This window comes from Leuciscus leuciscus, assembly GCF_965113295.1.
Source record: "Leuciscus leuciscus genome assembly, chromosome: 17".
In the NCBI taxonomy this organism is placed as follows: Eukaryota; Metazoa; Chordata; class Actinopteri; order Cypriniformes; family Leuciscidae; genus Leuciscus; species Leuciscus leuciscus.
Genome location: NC_138741.1, coordinates 16,150,054 through 16,170,814, shown reverse-complemented (window position 1 = coordinate 16,170,814; position 20,761 = coordinate 16,150,054). Strand labels below are relative to the sequence as shown.

The 20,761-nt window shown below is 37.5% G+C and overlaps 2 protein-coding genes and 1 long non-coding RNA gene across 7 annotated transcripts; 2 read left to right on the top strand and 1 right to left on the bottom strand.

The window, feature by feature from the left end:
* The first annotated feature begins 7 nt into the window (after window positions 1-7).
* Window positions 8-9,753, top strand: jade1 (jade family PHD finger 1). Of its 3 annotated transcripts, none has more exons than XM_082144272.1 (11): window positions 8-161; window positions 2,202-2,285; window positions 3,356-3,420; window positions 3,562-3,719; window positions 3,853-4,037; window positions 4,142-4,353; window positions 4,967-5,134; window positions 5,240-5,356; window positions 5,719-6,252; window positions 7,449-7,566; window positions 7,653-9,753. In XM_082144272.1, exons 1-11 carry the CDS (start codon window positions 71-73, stop codon window positions 8,552-8,554), a joined length of 2,634 nt encoding a protein of 877 aa, XP_082000398.1. In that variant the 5' UTR covers window positions 8-70; the 3' UTR covers window positions 8,555-9,753. The 3 variants fall into 3 exon arrangements, with proteins under 3 accessions (XP_082000398.1, XP_082000400.1, XP_082000399.1); XM_082144274.1 differs by having other exon boundaries at window positions 36-165; XM_082144273.1 differs by lacking the exon at window positions 8-161 and adding an exon at window positions 180-710.
* Window positions 9,754-10,050: 297 nt separating this feature from the next.
* Window positions 10,051-20,761, bottom strand: ncmap (non-compact myelin associated protein). Its single transcript, XM_082144286.1, has 4 exons — window positions 20,466-20,761; window positions 13,822-13,928; window positions 12,743-12,827; window positions 10,051-11,326 (listed from the first exon to the last, which is right to left on the bottom strand). Exons 2-4 carry the CDS (start codon window positions 13,913-13,915, stop codon window positions 11,050-11,052), a joined length of 456 nt encoding a protein of 151 aa, XP_082000412.1. The 5' UTR covers window positions 13,916-13,928; window positions 20,466-20,761; the 3' UTR covers window positions 10,051-11,049.
* LOC309479964 lies at window positions 13,941-19,628 on the top strand. 3 transcript variants are annotated; one of them, XR_014199483.1, is made up of 3 exons: window positions 13,942-17,787; window positions 17,889-17,966; window positions 18,066-19,628. It is a non-coding gene; the product is annotated as an uncharacterized lncRNA (long non-coding RNA). The 3 variants fall into 3 exon arrangements; XR_014199484.1 differs by having other exon boundaries at window positions 13,942-17,966; window positions 18,066-18,140; window positions 18,407-19,628; XR_014199482.1 differs by having other exon boundaries at window positions 13,941-17,787; window positions 17,889-19,628.

Here is a 20,761-nt window from a genome sequence, read left to right as displayed (position 1 = left end):
TGCGCGCGCACCAGCTCCCCCTGCGGGTGCATGAGGAAAACAGCAGTAGAGGCGCGCATACGTAACCTGCATGTGTTTGTGGGGTGGAGGAGAGGCGACTACTCAAACTCTGAGCAAGCGCCATATAGAAACGCCACCGCAGGAACAAGAAGACCTTTTTTGTAGGTACATTAAAAATATTTGCTGTGATGTAGTATATATGTTTTACAGGCAGGGACGTGCAAATGTTTTCCATAATTTCCGCGAGCTCTTAATGCAGATGGTCCGGTGCAAATGTAGCACGTCATTAAAATGGCGCCAAAAGATTAAGTTGAGATGCAGCAGACGATTCCCTCAATGAATGTTTACATGCATTTGGCCTCCTTATTAATTCCTATAAGTTAACGGTGCTGTTTGCCATGATATTTGGTAGTTACTTTGAATCGCATAGCTGCTGGCCGTGCGCGCGCATGTGTGTGTGCGTGTATGTGTGTCCAAGCGTCATGTCGTAAGTTAGGCGCGCGCGTCCTGGCCTGACTGCGGCTTATGTTATTTAGCCTAAAAGTTTTGGTATTGAACCAGCAAATGATACCAAACGCTTGTCGATGTCTTGCAATTTTAGTTTATAAATGAATTGTGATTAGGTTTCAGAGGGATGTTTGATATTTTTCCGCATGCAACGGTCTGGGTTGGTCCGATTTCATCTCTGCCGTGATGTTGGGAAAATAACGGTAGAAAAATTTCTTTAGGATTTGCGTTAAAAGTTAAATCTGCCAAATGTATGTAATTGTGCAATAGAACTTAGTTTTCTGATCGAACGAATGTAGCGACATATTTGTTTGTTGTTGATGCTATAGGTTGGTGTTTAAAGATACCAACGTGGAGCATAGGTTGTGTATTAAACACTGTAGAATTACTGTTATATATATTTTTTGAATTACTATTATTAAAATAAATAATGTTTTTAATTTCTAACTGGCATTAAAATGAACAGCTATGTGACGTCAAGAGGCGTGGTCTGGCAGCAGCGTCACATGAAGCGTTTGCACTGCGTGAACTGCTGTTGTTTATACGGAGTGAGACGTTCTGCTATATGCAGTCAGAATTAAAGGGTTAATATTTGTAGTTTTTCTTTTGCCATCTGGTCATGCAGTTGAAATTAGCTGATAGTTGTGAGATGTTGAAGTATTTTAAACCTTATGATTTTGGTTAAATTCATATAAACGCAATTTGGGCAGACTAAACTATTTTCAATGTTTTTATAAACGAGTTTGCTTTGCTTAGTCGCATGAATATATTCATAAAAAACGCTATTTCCTTTGTTAATGTTGTTTTATGCCCTTTAATGAAAAGTAGTTCTGCTTTAACTGTGTTAAGTGGCTAAAAATTCGGTCTGTGTCTAAAGCTAGAAAGTGCATGAAAAATACAAGGATTTAATTTTATTTTTCAGTGAAACTGGGCTGTCAGTCTACTGTTATTGCTTTTGATATCCCAGGCATGTGTGCATTGCACAGAAGTGTGACAATTTATTTTGCTACACATGATAGATTAAAAATATATAATTGATTGGCTTTTAGATACAGAAGCTGATTAGATCCAGGTATCCAGTTATGGTATAGCAGTAGGTCCGTTTTTTTTCTCCGTGTTGTTATGTGATTTGACTGCTCGATATTACATTTGAAAAATTACAAATTCAAATTGTTTTAAACTGATATCTTTATCAGAGCAGAATAACCTAAACTTTAAGGTGAAGCGTGTAAAATTTCATGCACACGCCCCGTTTGCCAATGTTCGGTTCAACAGGTAGTCCCGCCCTCAGACCCACGGTATTGGTTGAGCCGACGTTGTTATGTCCAGATGCTCAACCAAACAGCAACAGTTGTATAGCGTCACATTGTTTACACTTTTTGAAAGTGTAAACTTTCAAAAACTGACTTTTTGAAGGAGTCAGCTATGACTCTGTATTACTTAGAAGTTGAATCTGCATATTGTGATGCATCAAGGCTGAGATGCAATTATATGAAGTCTAATATTAAGAATTTTAACAGCATTTAATTTGAATTAGGTTTAAGTCAAGTCTCATTTTACTCTAAATCTGCCTGTCTCTACTGGATTCAGTCTGTCAAGTTGTGGCTGGCTGAGGGAAGCACAAGCACACAGTGGTGATCTCTGCAGGATCAGTTTTCAGGAATGTTCCACTAATGTTTGATCAACCTCTGCAGATTTCTGCATCACTGAAAGGCCACGGCAGCTGAGGATGAAGCGAAGCCGTGTCCCAAGCACCAGTGAGGACTCTGACAATGGAAGTAAGTAAACAGACGCTATGTTCTAGTACCAACTTGCCTAGAGAAACCTAGGGTGGTTCTCATGTCTTATTTGTTCATCTTTATTAACTTTCCTTGCGTCTCAGACCCTCCCCCCTTAGGATGCGAGGGAAGGATGCAAGGAAAGAAAATAAGGATGGAAGAATCGAAGGAAATCATATTTGTGTATTGGAATATTCTTGATCGCTCAAGTGTCTTTTCAAAGCATCATCATCTGTATCTTATGTTCTGCCCTTATGTTTTTGATCTATGGTTATTTAAGAAATTGCTAATAAATATTAATTGTGCCCCTGTTGAAATATGTGAGATTGCAAGGGAAAACATAAACTAAAATTATTGTTAAAGATGTGAAGGGAGAGGAGAATTTAAACAGGTTTCAGTTTTTTCATTAAGAGACACTTCTGTATAGGATACATCTGTGCATCCTCGCTCATAGCTCCTCTAGGCGCTTCCTCAGTCCTCGTTCCTTTCCTCCTCACGGTGCAATTGGAAAATTGAGATGCTATTGAAAATTGCAATATTTTTCTTCACGATGACTTTGATTGATTTCCTTTTTTCTTTTACAGAATATTGCAGTGTTTATTATAAATAATGTATCTGCACTCGTCGTTATTTTTCTTTAAAATTGATGTGCCCTTGAAATCTTTCCAAAACTTGTCCTCTCAAGTTTCAAGTTAACCTCTCAGCAACATCTTTTCTCTGATGAAGTGTGCACCGGACAAGAGATCTGGACAATAGCAAACTGTCACTCGCATGAGATTGCCGCAATTAGGAAACAACGATATTCCAAGTCTAGCACTAATTAAAAAAAAAAAATTTTTTAAGAAGCCGTTTCACTTGGAAATATGTTACAATAGAAGAGAAACAAAGATGTTTTAGCATTCAGCCCTTTAGCTATAGCCCCACAATCCCTCTCCTTATATAAACTAATACTGCCATTTGCTGAAATGAAAATGATCATTATTGCTGCTGATAACATGAGTAGTCTCTCTCGCAGTCATACAATTTATGTCCTCAGTTCATAGAGTAGCATGTTTTTCTGTCTCTTTCAGGTATCTCCACGTCCTGGTCTCAGCACTCCAAGCACAGGAAACAGAATGGAAAGAGACCCTCAGAGGTACGTGGGACTGTCTTGCACTCAGACTACTTCCCCAATACGACCCTAACAGATAAAGATGATAATGTTGTAGAGATTTGTTGCTCTGTCACAAACACAAATCTTTTCATGCAACCCCTCTTCTCTCTCTCTCTCTTACAGGTGTTCAGGACAGACCTGATCACCGCTATGAAGCTGCATGATTCTTACCAGCTGAATCCAGAGGATTATTATGAGCTGGCCGATCCCTGGCGACAGGAGTGGGAGAAAGGGGTACAAGTCCCTGTCAGTCCCGACTCCATACCACAGTGTACAGTGCGGTATGACATTTTTTTTCTTTTCTTTTACCTGTCAAACTAATCTTATTTAGTGGTGGTTGCCATTCAATCTAAATCTACTAATTAAAAATTTAATCTATTTGTGTTTTTCTTTCTTTTTTTTCTTTCACTACAGCACTGTAGCTGCGAAAAGCCCTGCTCCTCTATTCATCAGGCCGAAGAAACTCATTCGCTCATCTGAGTCATCGATGCTGGGATACGTGGGTATTCAGACACTAGCTGATGGCATGTGTCGTTATGACTTGAATGAGGAGGATGTAGCTTGGCTGCAGATCACTAATGAGGAGTTCAGTAAGATGGGTGAGCATATCCAGTCTGGAGTTTTCATTTTACCCATTATGCACTCAAATTTCTTGCACTCTGTGGAAACAAATGTCACGTCAGGCTAACTGGTTTGCCTGTAGGCATGCAACTCCTGGATGAGCTGACAATGGAGCGGGTCATGGAGGAGTTTGAGCGCCGTTGCTATGACAACATGAGCCATGCCATGGAAACGGAGGAGGGGCTTGGCATAGAGTACGATGAGGATGTGGTGTGTGACGTCTGTCAGTCCCCTGATGGCGAGGATGGCAACGAAATGGTGTTCTGTGACAAGTGCAACATCTGTGTGCATCAGGTATGTGTGTTTGGGCATCTGAGTGTTTGTGCTTTTGTAAAATAACAGCATGTGCTTTCTGCCGTCTCATCACAAAAATTAAACGAAACTCAGCATATAGGTTTCTTGCCTCACAGAAATGTGAAATAGGTTATCTATCTTTTATCTTTAGAAAGCTTAAAAATTCATTCTTTTGAATGAACCAGTTAATATAAAAACCTACCCTCTGTAATCCGTATGAAAGGTGCATTTCTCTCTAAAGGTGTGTCGACTGCGGAGTTGGTGAGTCGGCATCGCAACTTCATTGAAGCTGAAGCTTCATTGAACTCAGAAAACACTAGTTTATTAATAAGTCATTAAAATGTCTCCTTGCTATTTTTTCTGATACATTCATAGTCGTTACTTTTGCTGGTGCTTTGCAACAAGCTTTATGCATGCACTTGAGTGCAGAATAGGCTATATATTACACCTATATATATTAAAGGCTCATTATGGTTTAGTCTCCCCCCCCCCCCCAGTATATATTTAAGTAATTACATTAATATAAACATGCGATTAGTCGACTAATGGATGAACGACTACTAGTCGACCAGAAAAATCTTTATGAATTACATAACAATGTACCTCCCCACAGGCATGTTACGGTATACTGAAGGTTCCTGAGGGCAGCTGGCTTTGCCGTACCTGCGCGCTGGGCATCTTTCCCAAATGCCATCTCTGTCCTAAAAAAGGCGGAGCAATGAAACCCACCCGCAGTGGCACCAAGTGGGTCCACGTCAGCTGTGCCCTCTGGATACCAGAGGTAAGGATGCACGCCCAAATTAAGACTTTTAAAGAGATTGCATTAATGACTCGGAAGAGTACAATGTGAGCTCAGACTGGACTGTTGTGTGCTCTTTATCTATAGGTAAGCATTGGTAACCCTGAGAAGATGGAGCCTATCACTAATGTGTCTCAAATACCCAGCAACAGATGGGCTCTAATATGCTGTCTGTGTAAAGAGAAAACAGGAGCTTGTATTCAGGTACAGAGTGCTGATGTTTATCTATTTTTATGCTGTTCATGCAGATATTCAGAACCTTCCAGAGGGCACTTAAAGTTAAAGCACTTAGTAATTTTTCTCTTAATAAAAAGTTTAAACATATGAATTAAATAGTACTGTATAGTAAACATTTTTGAAATTCTGTATATTCATATGAGCCCAAATGACCAGATTAATATCTTTATATATATCTTTATATAATTGATATATCATTATTATATGTTTAATGTTTAAATGTAGAATTTAGTTAATTTATAAAAAAAATCAAACAGAAAATTCTGCTTCACATTTTCCGCATCTTCTGCGGTTTAATCCTGACATCCTCTCTTTCCAAATCCCCCTAGTGTTCTGCCAAAAGTTGCCGTGTGGCGTTCCATGTGACCTGCGGTCTGCATTGTGGGTTGAAGATGAACACGATCCTCACAGATGCAGATGAAGTCAAGTTCAAATCGTTTTGTCCTAAGCACTCAGGCATGGACTGGAATGAGGAAGAGGGGGATGATGACAGGCCAGTGAAGGTCCCGACCAGTGAAGACAGAAGGAGAAATAGGGGAGCAGAAATCTCATCCTCTTCACAGCCCAGACTTGCACAAAACAGAGAAGAGACCAGACTCAGTGAGCGTAAGCTTCGAGTCCAGCAGCTCGAGGATGAATTCTATCGCTTTGTCGCCGCTGATGAAGTTGCCGAGCACCTGCAGTTGCCCCTAGAGATGGTGGACTTCTTGTTACAATACTGGAAGTTGAAAAGGAAAGTGAACTTTAACCAGCCGCTCATCATGCCGAAGAAAGAAGAAGAAGATAGCCTTGCCCGGCGAGAACAGGAAGTGCTTTTGCGGCGACTCCGCCTCTTCACGCATTTACGACAGGATCTAGAGAGGGTACGTTTTGCAGAGCCACATTACCACCTTCAGAAGGGGTTTAGATCAGTGTGAGGAAAGATAGCAGCTGCCAATCACAGCTCAGGACAGTTAGATAGCAGGATCCAATCTCTGCCTTCCCTGATTTCAAATGAACAGTTAGTGAGTTGCAGACAGTTCAATGTAGTTCATATTTTATCAAGGTTTTAAACTAGTTTTATCATTAACATTTTACATAATTTCTGTTCTAGTTTCATTGTCACACCACATCATTATCACACCTGTATCTTTACCTTTAGACCATAAAATATGTTGTTAGGCCAAACCCTAATAGAAAATATACACACTATCCCCTTCTTTTTTTATTTTTTTTTTTATTGGCGGGCTTAAACATGAGTTGTCAAGGAATTTAAATTATTAGTCTGATAGGAAGAAAACAGTAAGGAATGTGATATAACGGTGAACTCCAGCCACAATAATTATGTTGGTAACCTAAAAACTATTCCCACTTCAAAAAGGAATATTTAGACAAATAATAAACATTTTTACAGAGCAGTTGATGTAAGTGCTTTGAGCACAAGCTTTCTCATTTTTGCTTTGAAACGTTGGCCTGTTTTTTTTATCAATTATAAATGTTTTCGATAGATCTTGTCTTCATCCCAGAACATTCTTTTAATGTGTCATTTACCCATAAGCCTCTGGTTTCTCATGATGAGAGCATGTCTTCCATGTAAGAAAACTGACTCCCTTATGTCTTTGCAAACCCATTCATGTTCTTAACACATTTTTATTATATAACACTATTTTTTTTATTCTGAAAGTCCATCCAAACAAACCTTTCATGCATTAAAAAGTTCAAATATACACAATAAAAGTAATCCAAATAAATCAAGTGGTTAAACCCAAGAGATAATAGCTTTACATGAAGAACCGATTTCATTTAGGGTTTTGTTAATACTGTATATAAACATTGATCAAAGCACATACATAGAGCACATAAAATATGGAAGCTCAACTGTGCCTGTTTGACACGAGAGAACAAACCTTATAGGTTGTCGCATGTCAAGGCAAACCTTATAGGTTGTCGCATGTCAAGAAGGATGATAGAAATATCGGAAATGTCTTTATTTGTGTTTTGAAGATGAATGAAAAACTTAGCACTTTAAAAAGTTTCTTTTAGTATATTTCATATTTCTTGCATACATGTATGTGTTCAGGTGCGTAATTTGACGTACATGGTCAGCCGCCGGGAGAGGATTAAACGGACCGTGTGCAGAGTGCAGGAACAGATCTTTCATCACCACGTCAGGCTGCTCGAGCAGGGACGCGTTGCTGGTTAGTATGATGCTTACTACACTCACTGAAATAGTTTTTCCCCTTCCTTTTTAACTGTTACCTCTTCCTTTTTCTCTCCTGATCAGGTATATCTTCTACTAGACGTTTGGAGGAGGCCATGTTTTACTTTCGAACAGCGCCACCCGTGCCTGCGTCCCCCCAACCTCTAAAGGGTCACTGTGGGCAGAACAGCACCCTGGGCTCCACTGAGAAGGGGAGCAACCCTTATAGAGTCTCAAGGCATATCGAAGCAGACAAGCCTGCAAAGATTCCCACACTGGACAGCATGGTCATGGACAACGTTCCCAGTTCTGGGGTCATTGATTCAGGCTCTGGAGCTTGTAAAATTCAGAAAAACGAGACATCGGCGTCAGCTACAGCGAAACGTTCGGAGGGCAGGCTTAGGAGTGGTGAATCTCATAGAAGAGATGAGGAGAGCGAGTGCCCCCTGGAGGACAGGAGGAGGAGCAAGCTGTGGGAACAGGTGTCCATCAAAGACAAACTCAGACAGTCGAAGTCTATTGAGGATAAGACAGAGCTCGACAACATGGATGAAAGATTGTTGCTGTCTCACAGCAGAACCTCTTCTAGTTCTCCGACCATGTATAACGGATCGCCGAGGAAGACAAACGCGAGCCAACATCAGGGAAAATTAGTGCCAAATGGAACAACTAGGCGGCATCTGAAAAACTGGGGCAGTTTCAGAATCCCCAAACGGAGTGAGAGAACATCAGCAGGGAAAGATGTGCAGGACAGAAACGACGTGGTGGACCAAACTTCCTTAAAAACTTTTAATACAAGTCCCGCCGCCGCCTCCCCTCAAATTAGGACCCGGCTGCGGACAGGAAGTGAAAACCGGAGCCACGTGGAAGAGTCTGATCTTGGCCAATCAGAGCAGGGCAAGAGGTGTCACGCCCAAAGACTTCGAAGCCCGATGACTAGACGTTACGGTTCGGACGTGATTCAACGTGGAGTACTTGCATCATAAAATGTGTCCAAATTTTTTATTTTTGTCCTCTTCATTTGCTTTTCAATGAAAGGTGAACAGGTGGATTGATATTTATTTTTCTATTCTGTAATTTTCTGCTGTTGCTAAAACTATTTTTTGGTGTGTTCGTTAAAAACCGACGCAGAGAGAGGTTTCAAAGACCAAACAATTGGCTGATGAAGAAAAATATCTTCTTAATAATGAATGAAACTTCAAATCAGGTGAAATAACTGGCACAATTCATAGATAAGTTATGAGCACTTGTGAGGATGTTACCAGCGTGAAACAAAGCCAGTACGGCCCAACTGTCTTAAGTCCCATAGAATTACTGCACTTAACTGAGCACTTAACTGTTTAAAAATACTGACCACAACAGTCTAACCAGTGTCCAAAATTTAGGAAAGACTTTAATTTATTTCTCAGTATTTAGCTAACTTAAAAGGCCATCATGTTGTGTATGTTTGATATGTGCCATAACCTGTGGCACCTTTTCCTTCTCAGGTAAAATCTGCTTATATTTGTACTTAATTTATAGTGTTATGTCTTTCTTTTTTCAAACAAACTGAGTGTGTTTAACAGGTCAATGCCTTATATGTACTCTCTTTGGTCTTGAAGTAATTCCTTTCCAGAAAAATACAAATAAAAAGCAATTCTTTCAGTTAACCATATTCTTCAGCAATAGATGGACACTGTAGATCCAGACAGATCCACAATCAGTATGATGAAATTGACACATATAATGTATGTCAGAAAGGCTTTTAACAATCATTTACTTCCAGTATCCATTACTTTGAATTTACTTTTTGCACTTGATATTAAACAATAACTCAAGACACTATCATAGATGTAATGAAGACACTTGTGTTGAAAGGACTGATCTTCTTGACTTGGTTGCCTTGGAGCAGTACTCAAAATATGTGTTCTTGCATCTTTTCTTTATAGCTGTAAATGTCTCTTCTCATGCAAAATGTGAGTCAATCTCCTCGAGAAAAAGTTTATCTTGTGCCTGAGTGTTTTTGTTAAGATGTTGCACTAGAACATTAGCCAGAGAGCTTGGTATAACCGTGCTCACAGAGAAAAAAAAGTTTCTACATGTTTATATAATCAAGCACTGCTGTATTTTTCTTCTTTGTTTTTCTTTTATTCTTATGCAATACTTTAGTTTTGTTGCAGATTGTGAATAAATTTTCTTGAGGTTACTTCTGGAAATGTCTGGATCTGAAGTTTTCTGCATTCATAATACAGGGCTCCAGACTAAAGAAAAATGCAATCATAGACATCGTGACTCCTACAATTAAACCATATTTGGAAATCAGATTACTTTTTAGTTGATAAAAATGGTTTATTTCCCTTTTGATGCTGTCATTGTAGTGATTCTGATTCTATATGTGCCAAATAAAATGGCAACGTCAATCTTTTTCACTTACAATTTATTACATTCTGGCCTTACTCTGTTAACTTTGATCTGCAATATTTTGAGACATTTTTGAATATCTTTTTAGAATATTTTTTATTAGAACAAAACTGTATATATATGTGTAGCTTTAAAAACAAACAGTAGTTGCCGATTCATTTCAAATCTGTTATAATAAATGATTCATTATTCAGTGATGTAATCAGCTGCAAACTCAGTAATGAATAAATGAGTCACTGAGTCTGATTCGAACAGCTAACTCACAAACATGTTTGAATCTTTTCAACTGACACCTTGAAAAGAACAAGGATAAGCCAACAAATTGTTAACAAATCAAGCATCGCAGTTGTTTAGTGCAGGAAACACTGCCGTGTCTTAAGATGTAGCCTGATTACCACCAACATACAAGACAACATCTGAATATCAGTGTTTTCCCATCTCACCAATGGCTTGAGCCCTAAAATGCCACTAGCACTGTCAAGGTCATGGGTTTGAGTTTCAGGAATTGCATGAACACAAAAGATATACCTTGAATGCAATCTAAGCTGCTTTGGATCAGTGTCTGCAAGGTGCATAAATGTAAAGTTTGAATGTTCAGCATATTTTAAACAGTATAATATTTGAACAATCTTATATTAAAGCCTTTTCTATTAAGAGTGCAAATGTCCTGGTAATACAAAAATAACATTGATGTAGCATCCTTAACATCTCTAACTGATTCTGGTTTCCACCAATTAAATTTTTAACAAAAAACGTTTTCAGCTCAAGGCAGAAACCTACATTGTTTTAACCTACATTTCATCACCAAATCGAGTCCTAAAATAAAACTATGATCCCATCAAATGCTAAGACACTTGTCAGTACTGTTCTTCAAGTTCCTCATTATCAAATCCAGACTCTTAAATTAGACTTTTCAATCTTTAAAATCCTCAAAGTTCAATAATATCCTAAACGGGCAGGGAATGTACAGTTAATGGTGTGTGCTCAGATATGACCGGGCCTCTTCCGTTGGTCGTTTGTTCATGTTGGTATGTTTGGTATCTGTATGTTTGGTAGCACATGTAAGTCCAGAGAATGTCTGCTATGTGTTATCAACTGATGGCATGTCGTGAATTGTCACAATAGTTGAGCCACTGTTGGTGCTGAGATGCTCCCCATTACTCCGCTCCATGTTTCCCAGTTCGACCCGTGGAATGCGGAACCCGTTGTCTGAGGACGCGTTAGACTGCGCAAAGCTTCCAGAGACTGAGTTTGCTCCCACGTTGCTCATGGCCATGTTTGTATTTGTAGTGGTTGAGGACACTTTCTTCCGTGGTTTGCTGGAGCCTCCTGCCATCATCCTTTTCGCATGCGTCCTCCTGTCATAAATAATTGAAAAAAAATGGATTGATAAATAGATAAATGTTGTTCAAAAAGAATAAAATTAAAGAGTAAAATTTAAGGATGGGTACCATGTTGGTTATCGGCCGATATTTAAGTAATTATATATATATTAAAGGGGTGGTTGATTATGATTTCACTTTTCTAACTTTAGTTAGTGTGTAATGTTGCTGTTTGAGCATAAACAACATCTGCAAAGTTACAATGTTCAAAGCGAAGGGAGATATTTTCTTTTAAAGAAATAGCTTTTTAAGGACTTCAACAAATGACTGGTAGGGACTTCAAGACATTCCTCCCGGGTTAGTGACATCACTAACCCTAAAATGTACATAAACCCGCCCCCGGGAACGTGATTTATAGATTATCATAACAGAATATGCTAATCAAGGACTAGAAGATAACTACACATAAGCTACATAAATTCATCAACTAATCATTCAGAAATGTCCTGTTGCATTCTACATGTTGTCACTTCTTCTTGAGTCTCTCCATCATTGTCTGACTCCGGTTTGAACATAAAAGGCTAAAAGTTTTTGAAATGTTCAGTGCATGTCTGTGTGAGGTAAAAGGACACAAGCTGTTGAAGCTCCGCCCTCTGTGCCGCGAGCAGCATCAGATTATTAGCATTTAAAGAGACAGACACAAAAACAGTGCGTTTTTGCTCACCCTCAAAAAGTGACAATTTTAACATGCTATATAAAAATATCTGTGGGGTATTTTGAGCTAAAACTTCACATACAGACTTATTCTACATCTTTTGAAAAGGGCATACCACCCCTTTAAAATCGATATTACAAAATGCTAATAATTGAACTCTTTCCCTCCCAGTGACAGAATTTTCCGTCATTTATGAGGAAATGGCTGAGCCTGAAATCGCATTTTCTCTTGAGTAGGTACTTATTTTGAATGAGTAATTACTTCAGGACCGCTAAAAAAGTATGTTCTATGAGTGTGTGTAGTCTTTTTGAGGGGGAAAAAACTATTTTTTTTTCCATTTTTTTGTTTAAATTGTTGCTTTTTTTATGAAACTTACCCACATTCAAGAGTTGATTAAAAAATGCATGAAGCTTTTCATACTGTACATTATAATGTGATGCTTAAATTAACATATTATACTGATGACTTGATGATCACTAAAATAATAAACCATAGAAATCAATTTAGTTATCTTAATTAAACAGATCTGAATCTTCCATAACCTGTTCCATTCAGCCCTGAGAACATTTTAAGAGTGTCTTTGTCCTCAAATGGATTTTGAGAATGTCATTTCTATTTTTAGGCCTCATTTAAAGGTCTGTCTAAAATTGTCCTGCTATTGTGAGGAGATAGAAAAGGTGTTCTGTTCACATCATGGTATGTAACTCATTATAGTTTACATCAAAATGTTGCCATACCTGTTGTACGTCTTGAGGACTATAAGCAAAAATGTGAGAATGATGATTATACCAATGACGATTATAGCTATCATGGCTCCTGAGCCTGTGAACACAACAAACAGGGAATGTTTTATTAGACATATTGTGAACATTAAGCTTAGGGTTGGGAAGATCACATGTTCCCTTCCAATCATTCAATGAAAACCTCAATACGAATAAAGCCAAAACGGCACGAAAAAAATTTGTAAGCAGAATTCTGTAGTTAAAAAAAGAACAATAAAAGACACCAATAAAGACATTTAGAGAAGTACGTTCATTTGATCACAAAATGAGTAAAGCAATAGTAGAAAACGCAATACAAAATTGAATGTGAATCTTTTAAAACATGCTGTAGAACAAGTTCCAGGAGAATGTTCATGCTCTAGATTTCTCCCTCTCACACAGAGTGTAGCGTTGTGCAACACCTTCAGGCTGTCAACACTGGACGTATCAAAGTGAATGTTCCAAATCTATTTTTCCTTCACGTCAGAAGTAGCACAAGTGTGTGAATATGTCAGAAATTGAATAGGGCATCCAGTCAGACTTTATCATTAGCCATGTTTACACCTGGTATTAAGATGCGTTTTGGTCGATCGGATCACAAGTTGACGACACTAAATACAGGTGTAAATGGGATCTAAAACGTTTTGAGCTTGTCCACTTTTGACCACTTTCAGAGGTAGTCGAAAACGCATTCGACCGGTTTGCTTTCATAGTGTAGATGCTCACGTGGTCGAATGTGTTCGAACAGCCACAAGAGACCCCCTGCTCTCCACCTACTAACATAATGCGTGAACATTATGGGAAGCACGCTAGCCAGACGAGATTTAAACTTTAGCTATTAGAGCAGAAACGAAAGCTGTCCATTAGATCGAAAGATCTGAAAAGACCCTCGAAGAAATCAGGACAGAAGTGGTTGAAAGTGGACAAAAAAGACAGATTAAAACACCAGGTGTAAACGGGTATGTGTTTCCCTCGTCTACTTGTGATCCGATCGACCAAAAAGCATCTTAATACCAGGTGTAAACGGGGCCATAGAGTGTCCTTCTGAAACTTACTCTGCGTGAGGATTTGGTCTCTAGACTTGGTGGCGGCTGTGGTGTTCTGTGTTGTTGTGGATTGGGTCACGGATGCTGTGGCCGCCCTTTGCATCTTTAGATTTGTCCTGGAAAAAAAGATACAAAAAAATAAGAAGTGAAAAAATGGTTAAACGTACAATTATAGATTTTCATTTACAATTCATAAACAGGCAAGGAATGTTTTAATGTTATCATTTTACTTCAACAACAACAACTGCTGTGCCTTTGGCTCTACGGATTTTGAAAAAGCTGTTTGCCTTGTATAAAACAAAGTGTTAATTAGTCCAAATTGCTGTTTTGGGGACTTTAACCACACTGAATACATGATTCATAATGTTCAGTAAACTACTAATTAGTTTAGAAACCCTATTTGTGAATTATAGTCTCAAAACGGTCATTTTATTTGATACTGCTTTTACTGCTAATTCTACATCTACAAGGCCTATCTGCCACCAAGATTTCATGTCAGCTCCCTGTTTATGTGCTTTAGGCACTTGACAGAGTGATTATATGTTTAAATAGTTTAAGTCAATCTGTTGAAGAATGCCTGAGAGGTGTATATAATTCTCCCATATATCTGTCAGCAATAAATATCTCACACCCATCAACTTCCGTTTTTTTAAATCGGTTAATGCAGCACAGTGTGTCCAGCTCCATTAGTCTGTCCAGCAGAGTCATGGTCCATATTGGAACAAATTTGTTTGTACTCGGTGAACTCTCAGTTCTGGTGCATCGCTGATGTACTGAACTGCAGTGGCTCGCCGCAACCTCAAAATTATACAGCTTGCTGTTGGTTTTAGATTTAACTGACTCTGGAGTATCCTCGGAGATACAATCAGAGCTGCTTCAAGTGAAAATGGCTTTGGCTATAAAAAGCTGAATAACCCAGAACACACATAATCTCCGTCCATTTCTCCCAAATCACTCAACCAAGTGCATTCATACAGTGAAAATCCTTGCAGACTCTCTCCCTCCTACATGATCACACACTTTCCAGCACATGTGAAGTCTATTCTTCCCCTGCTGATTACATTCAAATAAACTGGAAACTACAAAACATGCAAAACCTTTAGTTTCATAAGAGCTATTACACATTCTGACAGCGTGGGCTTCACATCAGCGTTCAGGGTCTTCTCAGTCTAAATGAGCAAATCAGTGAAAAATATGTTTACCAATTGTCTACTTTTGGGACGCCTTTACCAGTGATGGACTTTTGGAGCGAATTAGAACTGAACCCCCACTTTATTTTGAGTTCATTTGGCTGGTCTGATAAAGATTTTTAGAAGGATATTATACTTTTTTTAAAATCATTATCAGATGATATTGAAAATGTCATTGTTCATGCTCATTTCCTCTACTTTTACATTTAGATGAACACTTTCAAAGAGAACTCTGATGGCAAAGAAAATCTTTGTAAATGTCATTTTTGGAAATCTCAAAATGAGTATCTATTTTAATATGGTATATTATAATGCTGTGATGCTTGAATTCACTTGCACACAAAAAAATATGTAGACAAAACAGTATGGAGTTAATATTATATGGACATAATCATCAATAAATTACTTTTAATATCGGTAATCTGTCATTTTTGTGCCTTACAATTTATATGCAGATTCATGTGCATATTTACTATATGATGTTATTTATCAACAGATGTCCATCTATTATTGATCATTTTAAGGAAGTAGATCTGAGATGAGAATAGACATTTTTAGAGGCACCTAATAACCTGCATTTATTTACACAGTTGCCAAGCTCATCCTCCTATTTTCAGTGCCTCGCTTCGTAAAACAGCCTCTTCTGTTCCAGGCAGGCCATAACGTCCGAGGCTGGCTCTTATGAGTATTTCTGACAGAAGCAATCAGCGCTGATGGAAAGAAAAATACAGCGCCTGTACCACCAAAGAACAGCAAATAGTTGTAAATTCTGTTGCCTGAGCTACAAGGTGAATCACAGGACATCAGTATGGAGCTCGGTTTCACACCACCATAAAACAGACCATAATACACTCTCAGGTTTGAAGTGTCAGGCTGTGCCACTTGATTGAATTTATAGCCACTTTACAATCTCACAGACGAACAGAGGCTGCTGGAACAGAACAAGACAAATCTTGAATCCTGCCAGAGCCACATTTCTGCTAAATTCAACTCAACAATTTAAATCTTGGCTGAAAAACGAAAAACAAAACAAAAACCCCAGAACACTTTGCTTCTGGATCAAAAACTGATAATTAAAATAAAAATTAAACAAGCTTATTCTAAAATCAGAAAAAAATAAATAAAGGACAGTATCATAAATAATGTTTTATAAAAGAGCTAAAATAAAATTGTTATATTAATCAAAAAAGTGTGTTTGGCTTTAACTAATCTCATTGTCCACAGCAGTGTTGGGTAAATTACTCTAAAAACTTAATTACTAGCTACTAATTACATCATTAATAGTGCAATTATTACTGTACTAATTACTCTCTCTTTATAAATCCGGTATCAACCGTGACACGTTGAACAATACAAGGATAGGCACGAAACTGCACTTTTAATTCTTTCAAATAAACAATATGCAGTTGCATAAATTATTCTTGAACTGATCAAAGTGTGTAAAGGAAGAAGGTAATTAAATTACTGTAATTAGATTATTTAGTAATTAATTACTCCCAACACTGCTCCACAGAAATACAAATCACCATATTATTCATACACATAATTGTATTAATCATATTTATCAATACTTCCAGTTTCAAAAAAGTATTTAGGAGTGTATGAATCTGAACACCTTTTCGTCTCAGGTTTAGATTGAAAAAAAAAAAAACCTGTGGAGAAAACTGCAACTCTAGAAAGCACTCAGTGTGATCTTTCACTCTTTCTCAATCTGTCTATCTTCCTTTGAAGTGTTTTTATTTTTTTATTTTTTTTATTGTTGCCAGCAAAAGGTGTGGTCATAACTCATTCCAGAAGATTTATTAAGTCTCTGCTTGATCGATTTCTAACAATTGGCTTATAATTATTCACTCATTTTAAATAAGCTGTTATGATTGCTTTTGACTAAAATGTAACCACTTGTCATTGGTGTAATGTAATCCACCAATCTATTAACTAATGAGTTAAACCGTAGGTCAAATTCATAAACGTATATGTGTGTCACTGTCAGTCGATTTGGTGTAACTTGATCAATTTGAGTTAAGATCAGGAGTCAATATTTAACCAGTAAAACACGATTAGATCACAGGTGCGCTCACGCATGTCTGGCCTTCAGTGCACGTCACAGCCCTGTCTACAGCCTTTCTATACACACAAGATCAGTCCTCAGTTCCCCTGACTTGAACAATGGTCCATTCATCACTTCTGTTACAGGTATGTGTCCGTCTGAAGCCGGATTCTTAAACACGTCCCCAACTCCTCACTCACTAAAAAAAAACTACTGCTTCAAAATACACAGCATGAAAATGAACCCTGCCAGACTGTTTACAGGAACCCTCAGTATTGTTCCAGAACACCAGGACACAATAAGCAGTGACTGGCCTGCCAGAGCTTCGTCTGCAATGTCAGTCTAAAGGATGCAATCAAAGTCAAAAAGAAAGTTAAAAAAAGTGATTGTGTGTTTATCAGATTCTCAGAGGATGTGCAGAAAAGCACATCCTCTTGGTCTTCTCGGAAAAGGAAAAAACAACAATGTGATAGTTCCTACTAGGAACCTCATTAGTTCAATGTCATTAGACGTTAGTCATAATTAAACACAAAGGGAGAGGAAGAAAACTAACATCAGGCCTTCAAATATTATACATTATAACAATGCTACTGTTATTAGTTTCTCATATTATTAGGACTACACTGTAAACCCCAATTTTGTCATTAGTAAAGAAATCAAGGTATCATAACTTAGCATTAAGTTACTTATACGCGCGCAGAGAGCGTCCGGTATTTTCTGAGGCTGAGAAAACGTATGGTAAGTGTGAATTCATAAAACTATTTTAAATAACATGTTTGCCAGAACATGACATCAAAATTTGTTCAACGTTGTAACAGTTTTTTAACTGTATTTTCTAGCCCGACGTTGTTTTCGAGCCGTTTATTCCCGTCCGGTATTTTCTGTGAGATTTTGGCTAACTGTTACATCAGACGAAGGTAAGTGTGAATTCATAAAATCATTGTAAATAACATGTTTACCATAAAACAACGGCAAAGTTTTTCAATGTCATATTTTATCTGAACCGTATCTTTTAGCCCACTGCCTTCAGTTAACTTTACTGCGTGCGCTGAATATCGTCCTGTGTTTTCAGACATTTATATCAGACGAAGGTAACGTTAGTGCAAACTCATAAAACCTTTTTAAATAGAGTATTTACCAAAACATAAGATTGGGTGTTGTTGATTTAAATTGAGTGTGTTTATGTTGTAAAATTAGTCTAGCTATCTTAGCTAGCTTGGTAACTGCTAACTGGTACGTTACTTAGCAACTGCTAACTACATACATTTCTAAGAAGTTAGTCAAATTACTTAAATATTCATGTTTATTAATTAATGTTAGCCTAGAGTTGTTAACGTATTCTCCTTTGACAAATCAGCAGACACTTTCTTCTCAACTGTCCTCAGAGGCTTCAAAAACAGCACTGAAGGAAGAACTGCAGCTGACTTTTGATTCATGTGAGGCAGGCAAGGCAGAAAAGGTGTGTTTAAGTAACGTATTTAAAAATATATCATATTTGTTGAAGTGCAGTGTAAATTTCACTCGTTTTGTTTGTTTCAATGTTATAAGTGTAGAAATCTACCATGTACTTAGTTTTATTATGATGTAATTTACTGTGGATATATGATTGTTTTCAGGCCAGGTGGTAAATGTTGCCATTCTTCTCGAATACTGCTGATCTTCAAAGAACAGAGTCATCAATAAGGTAACGCACACAGAAAGAGTTTTTGTTTGAATACCATTCAGTTTCCCAAGTTATCTTGTATTTTATTTAGTTACTGAAACAGCAAGAAAGCACTTTGACTTGCTTTGATTATTTCCATTCTTGTTGCTGTCCAACTAACAAAATTGCTTTGTATTGTTACATTTTTATTATTATATCACTCTAACCTGTGCTTAAACAACGAGAACTGTACAATGTCACAGGATCCTCTTTTGACCACAACTGTATGTGTGTGATAGAGTCAGTACTTCAGGCTAACATCAGTGAGATCTCATCCTGTGGAAACTGCCACTGTTGGTTCAAAAGGTTCTCATTGGTGAATGGTCCTTCAGATGAATGGTTGCTGCCGGGAACGGTTTACATAATTTTTTTAATAATACTTTTCTCTCTTAATTCTGTGTCGTTACCTGGATGATCGACGACTGTTTTTTGTTTGTTTGTTTTGTGATGAATGTTCATGTGTCACTTGTTTCTCCTGAGCATCAGGTCCTGTACATTTTTTTGGTTTTCCAGCATATTTTGAATATTTGAACCCATTCTAAAAGTGACTGTATGATGTTGAGATCTTTCTATTCACACCGAGGACAACTGAGGAATTCACACACAACTATTACAAAGGGTGAAAGATAAGTTAAAGTAGATGACAAACATGTCTGTTGTTGTTCATTACAGTGTGCTTTTAATTGTTCTGATCTGGTCAATTTCACTTTTAAATGACCGATTTCTAAATACATTTTTAATCTATTTATTTAATTTACTGCAAGTATTGTAATTGTATTTTTTACTGATTAAATGTTAATATACGATGTTCAGTCACTATGCATTATAGAAGTTAAGATATGTAATGTAATCCTAATAAAGCTGTTGATGTGAAAAACTTGGTTTAATGATTTATCATTTATTTAAAATGTATTTATTTACTAATAAGTCAACAAAATATAAACTGGCAAGTTTGAGTTTAGTCCATTTGCCTTTTAAGTTATATTTACTTAAACATTTAAGTTAATTCAATGAGAAGGCCACATTAGGTCAACTCAATTAATTAAGTTAGAATTTTCCCATTACTCAAAAAAACTTACGCAACCACTTTCCTCAAATCATTTGAGTAGTCTCAACTTGGTTTACAGTGTAATACCTCAGATTCTTCATGTGGTAACTGAAAATAACAGTGCAGAAATTGCTAAATTTCACAAATTATTACGAAGAATTAGCAAGCATTAACTGAGTGAAATTTTGAAGTAGAAAGACTGAAAAAGTATTTTCTTGTTAAACACACTCCAGTAATCTTTGTATTTACAACTTGTAAAAACAGTTTACGACTAAATTGACCTGAATATATTACATAATACCAACAAAAATAATATTTAAAGGTCAGATCAGGTAGAAATTTCACTTTAAGGTAAGAACAGCAAGAATTTACGTTTTAGTGTATCTGTCATGAAACATGATCTGACCTACTGAGATCTGAGAGTTTGTTTACTTTAGTTAACGTGTTTACTACTATTTTTGCTGTATACAACAGATACAAAATGAGTTGAATAATAGCCACTTATTCAACTCGCTTTGAATATACACAATCTGTCCATCTCAATAACTTTCCTACACACACGAGGCATGCAGCCAGAGACACTCTGAGGTCCCAAGATGATAAATCACACACAAAATGTAATGTACAAAGTGAAAATAGGTAAAACCCAGTTGTAATTTGGCTTACCTGTACGATCAGTTCCCTGTCGTGGGGCTTCTCTTTCCACAGAATCAATCCCTCCACTCCCCCTCCTTTAATCGACTGAAGTGAGCATAGTCCACACGCACTTTCCCTCGCACACACTGCTGCTAACAGAGCTGGGACACAAAAACAAAATGGAAACCTTGTCTGAAAGGAGTTTGAACAGGTAGAATGAGTGATTGAAAAGTGAAGAAGTTGAAAGCATTGGATGGTTTCAGCACTTGGTAGAGAGGTAGAGACGACGTGCTATATCAGAGCTCTCTGGACTGAAAGCTGGTTTT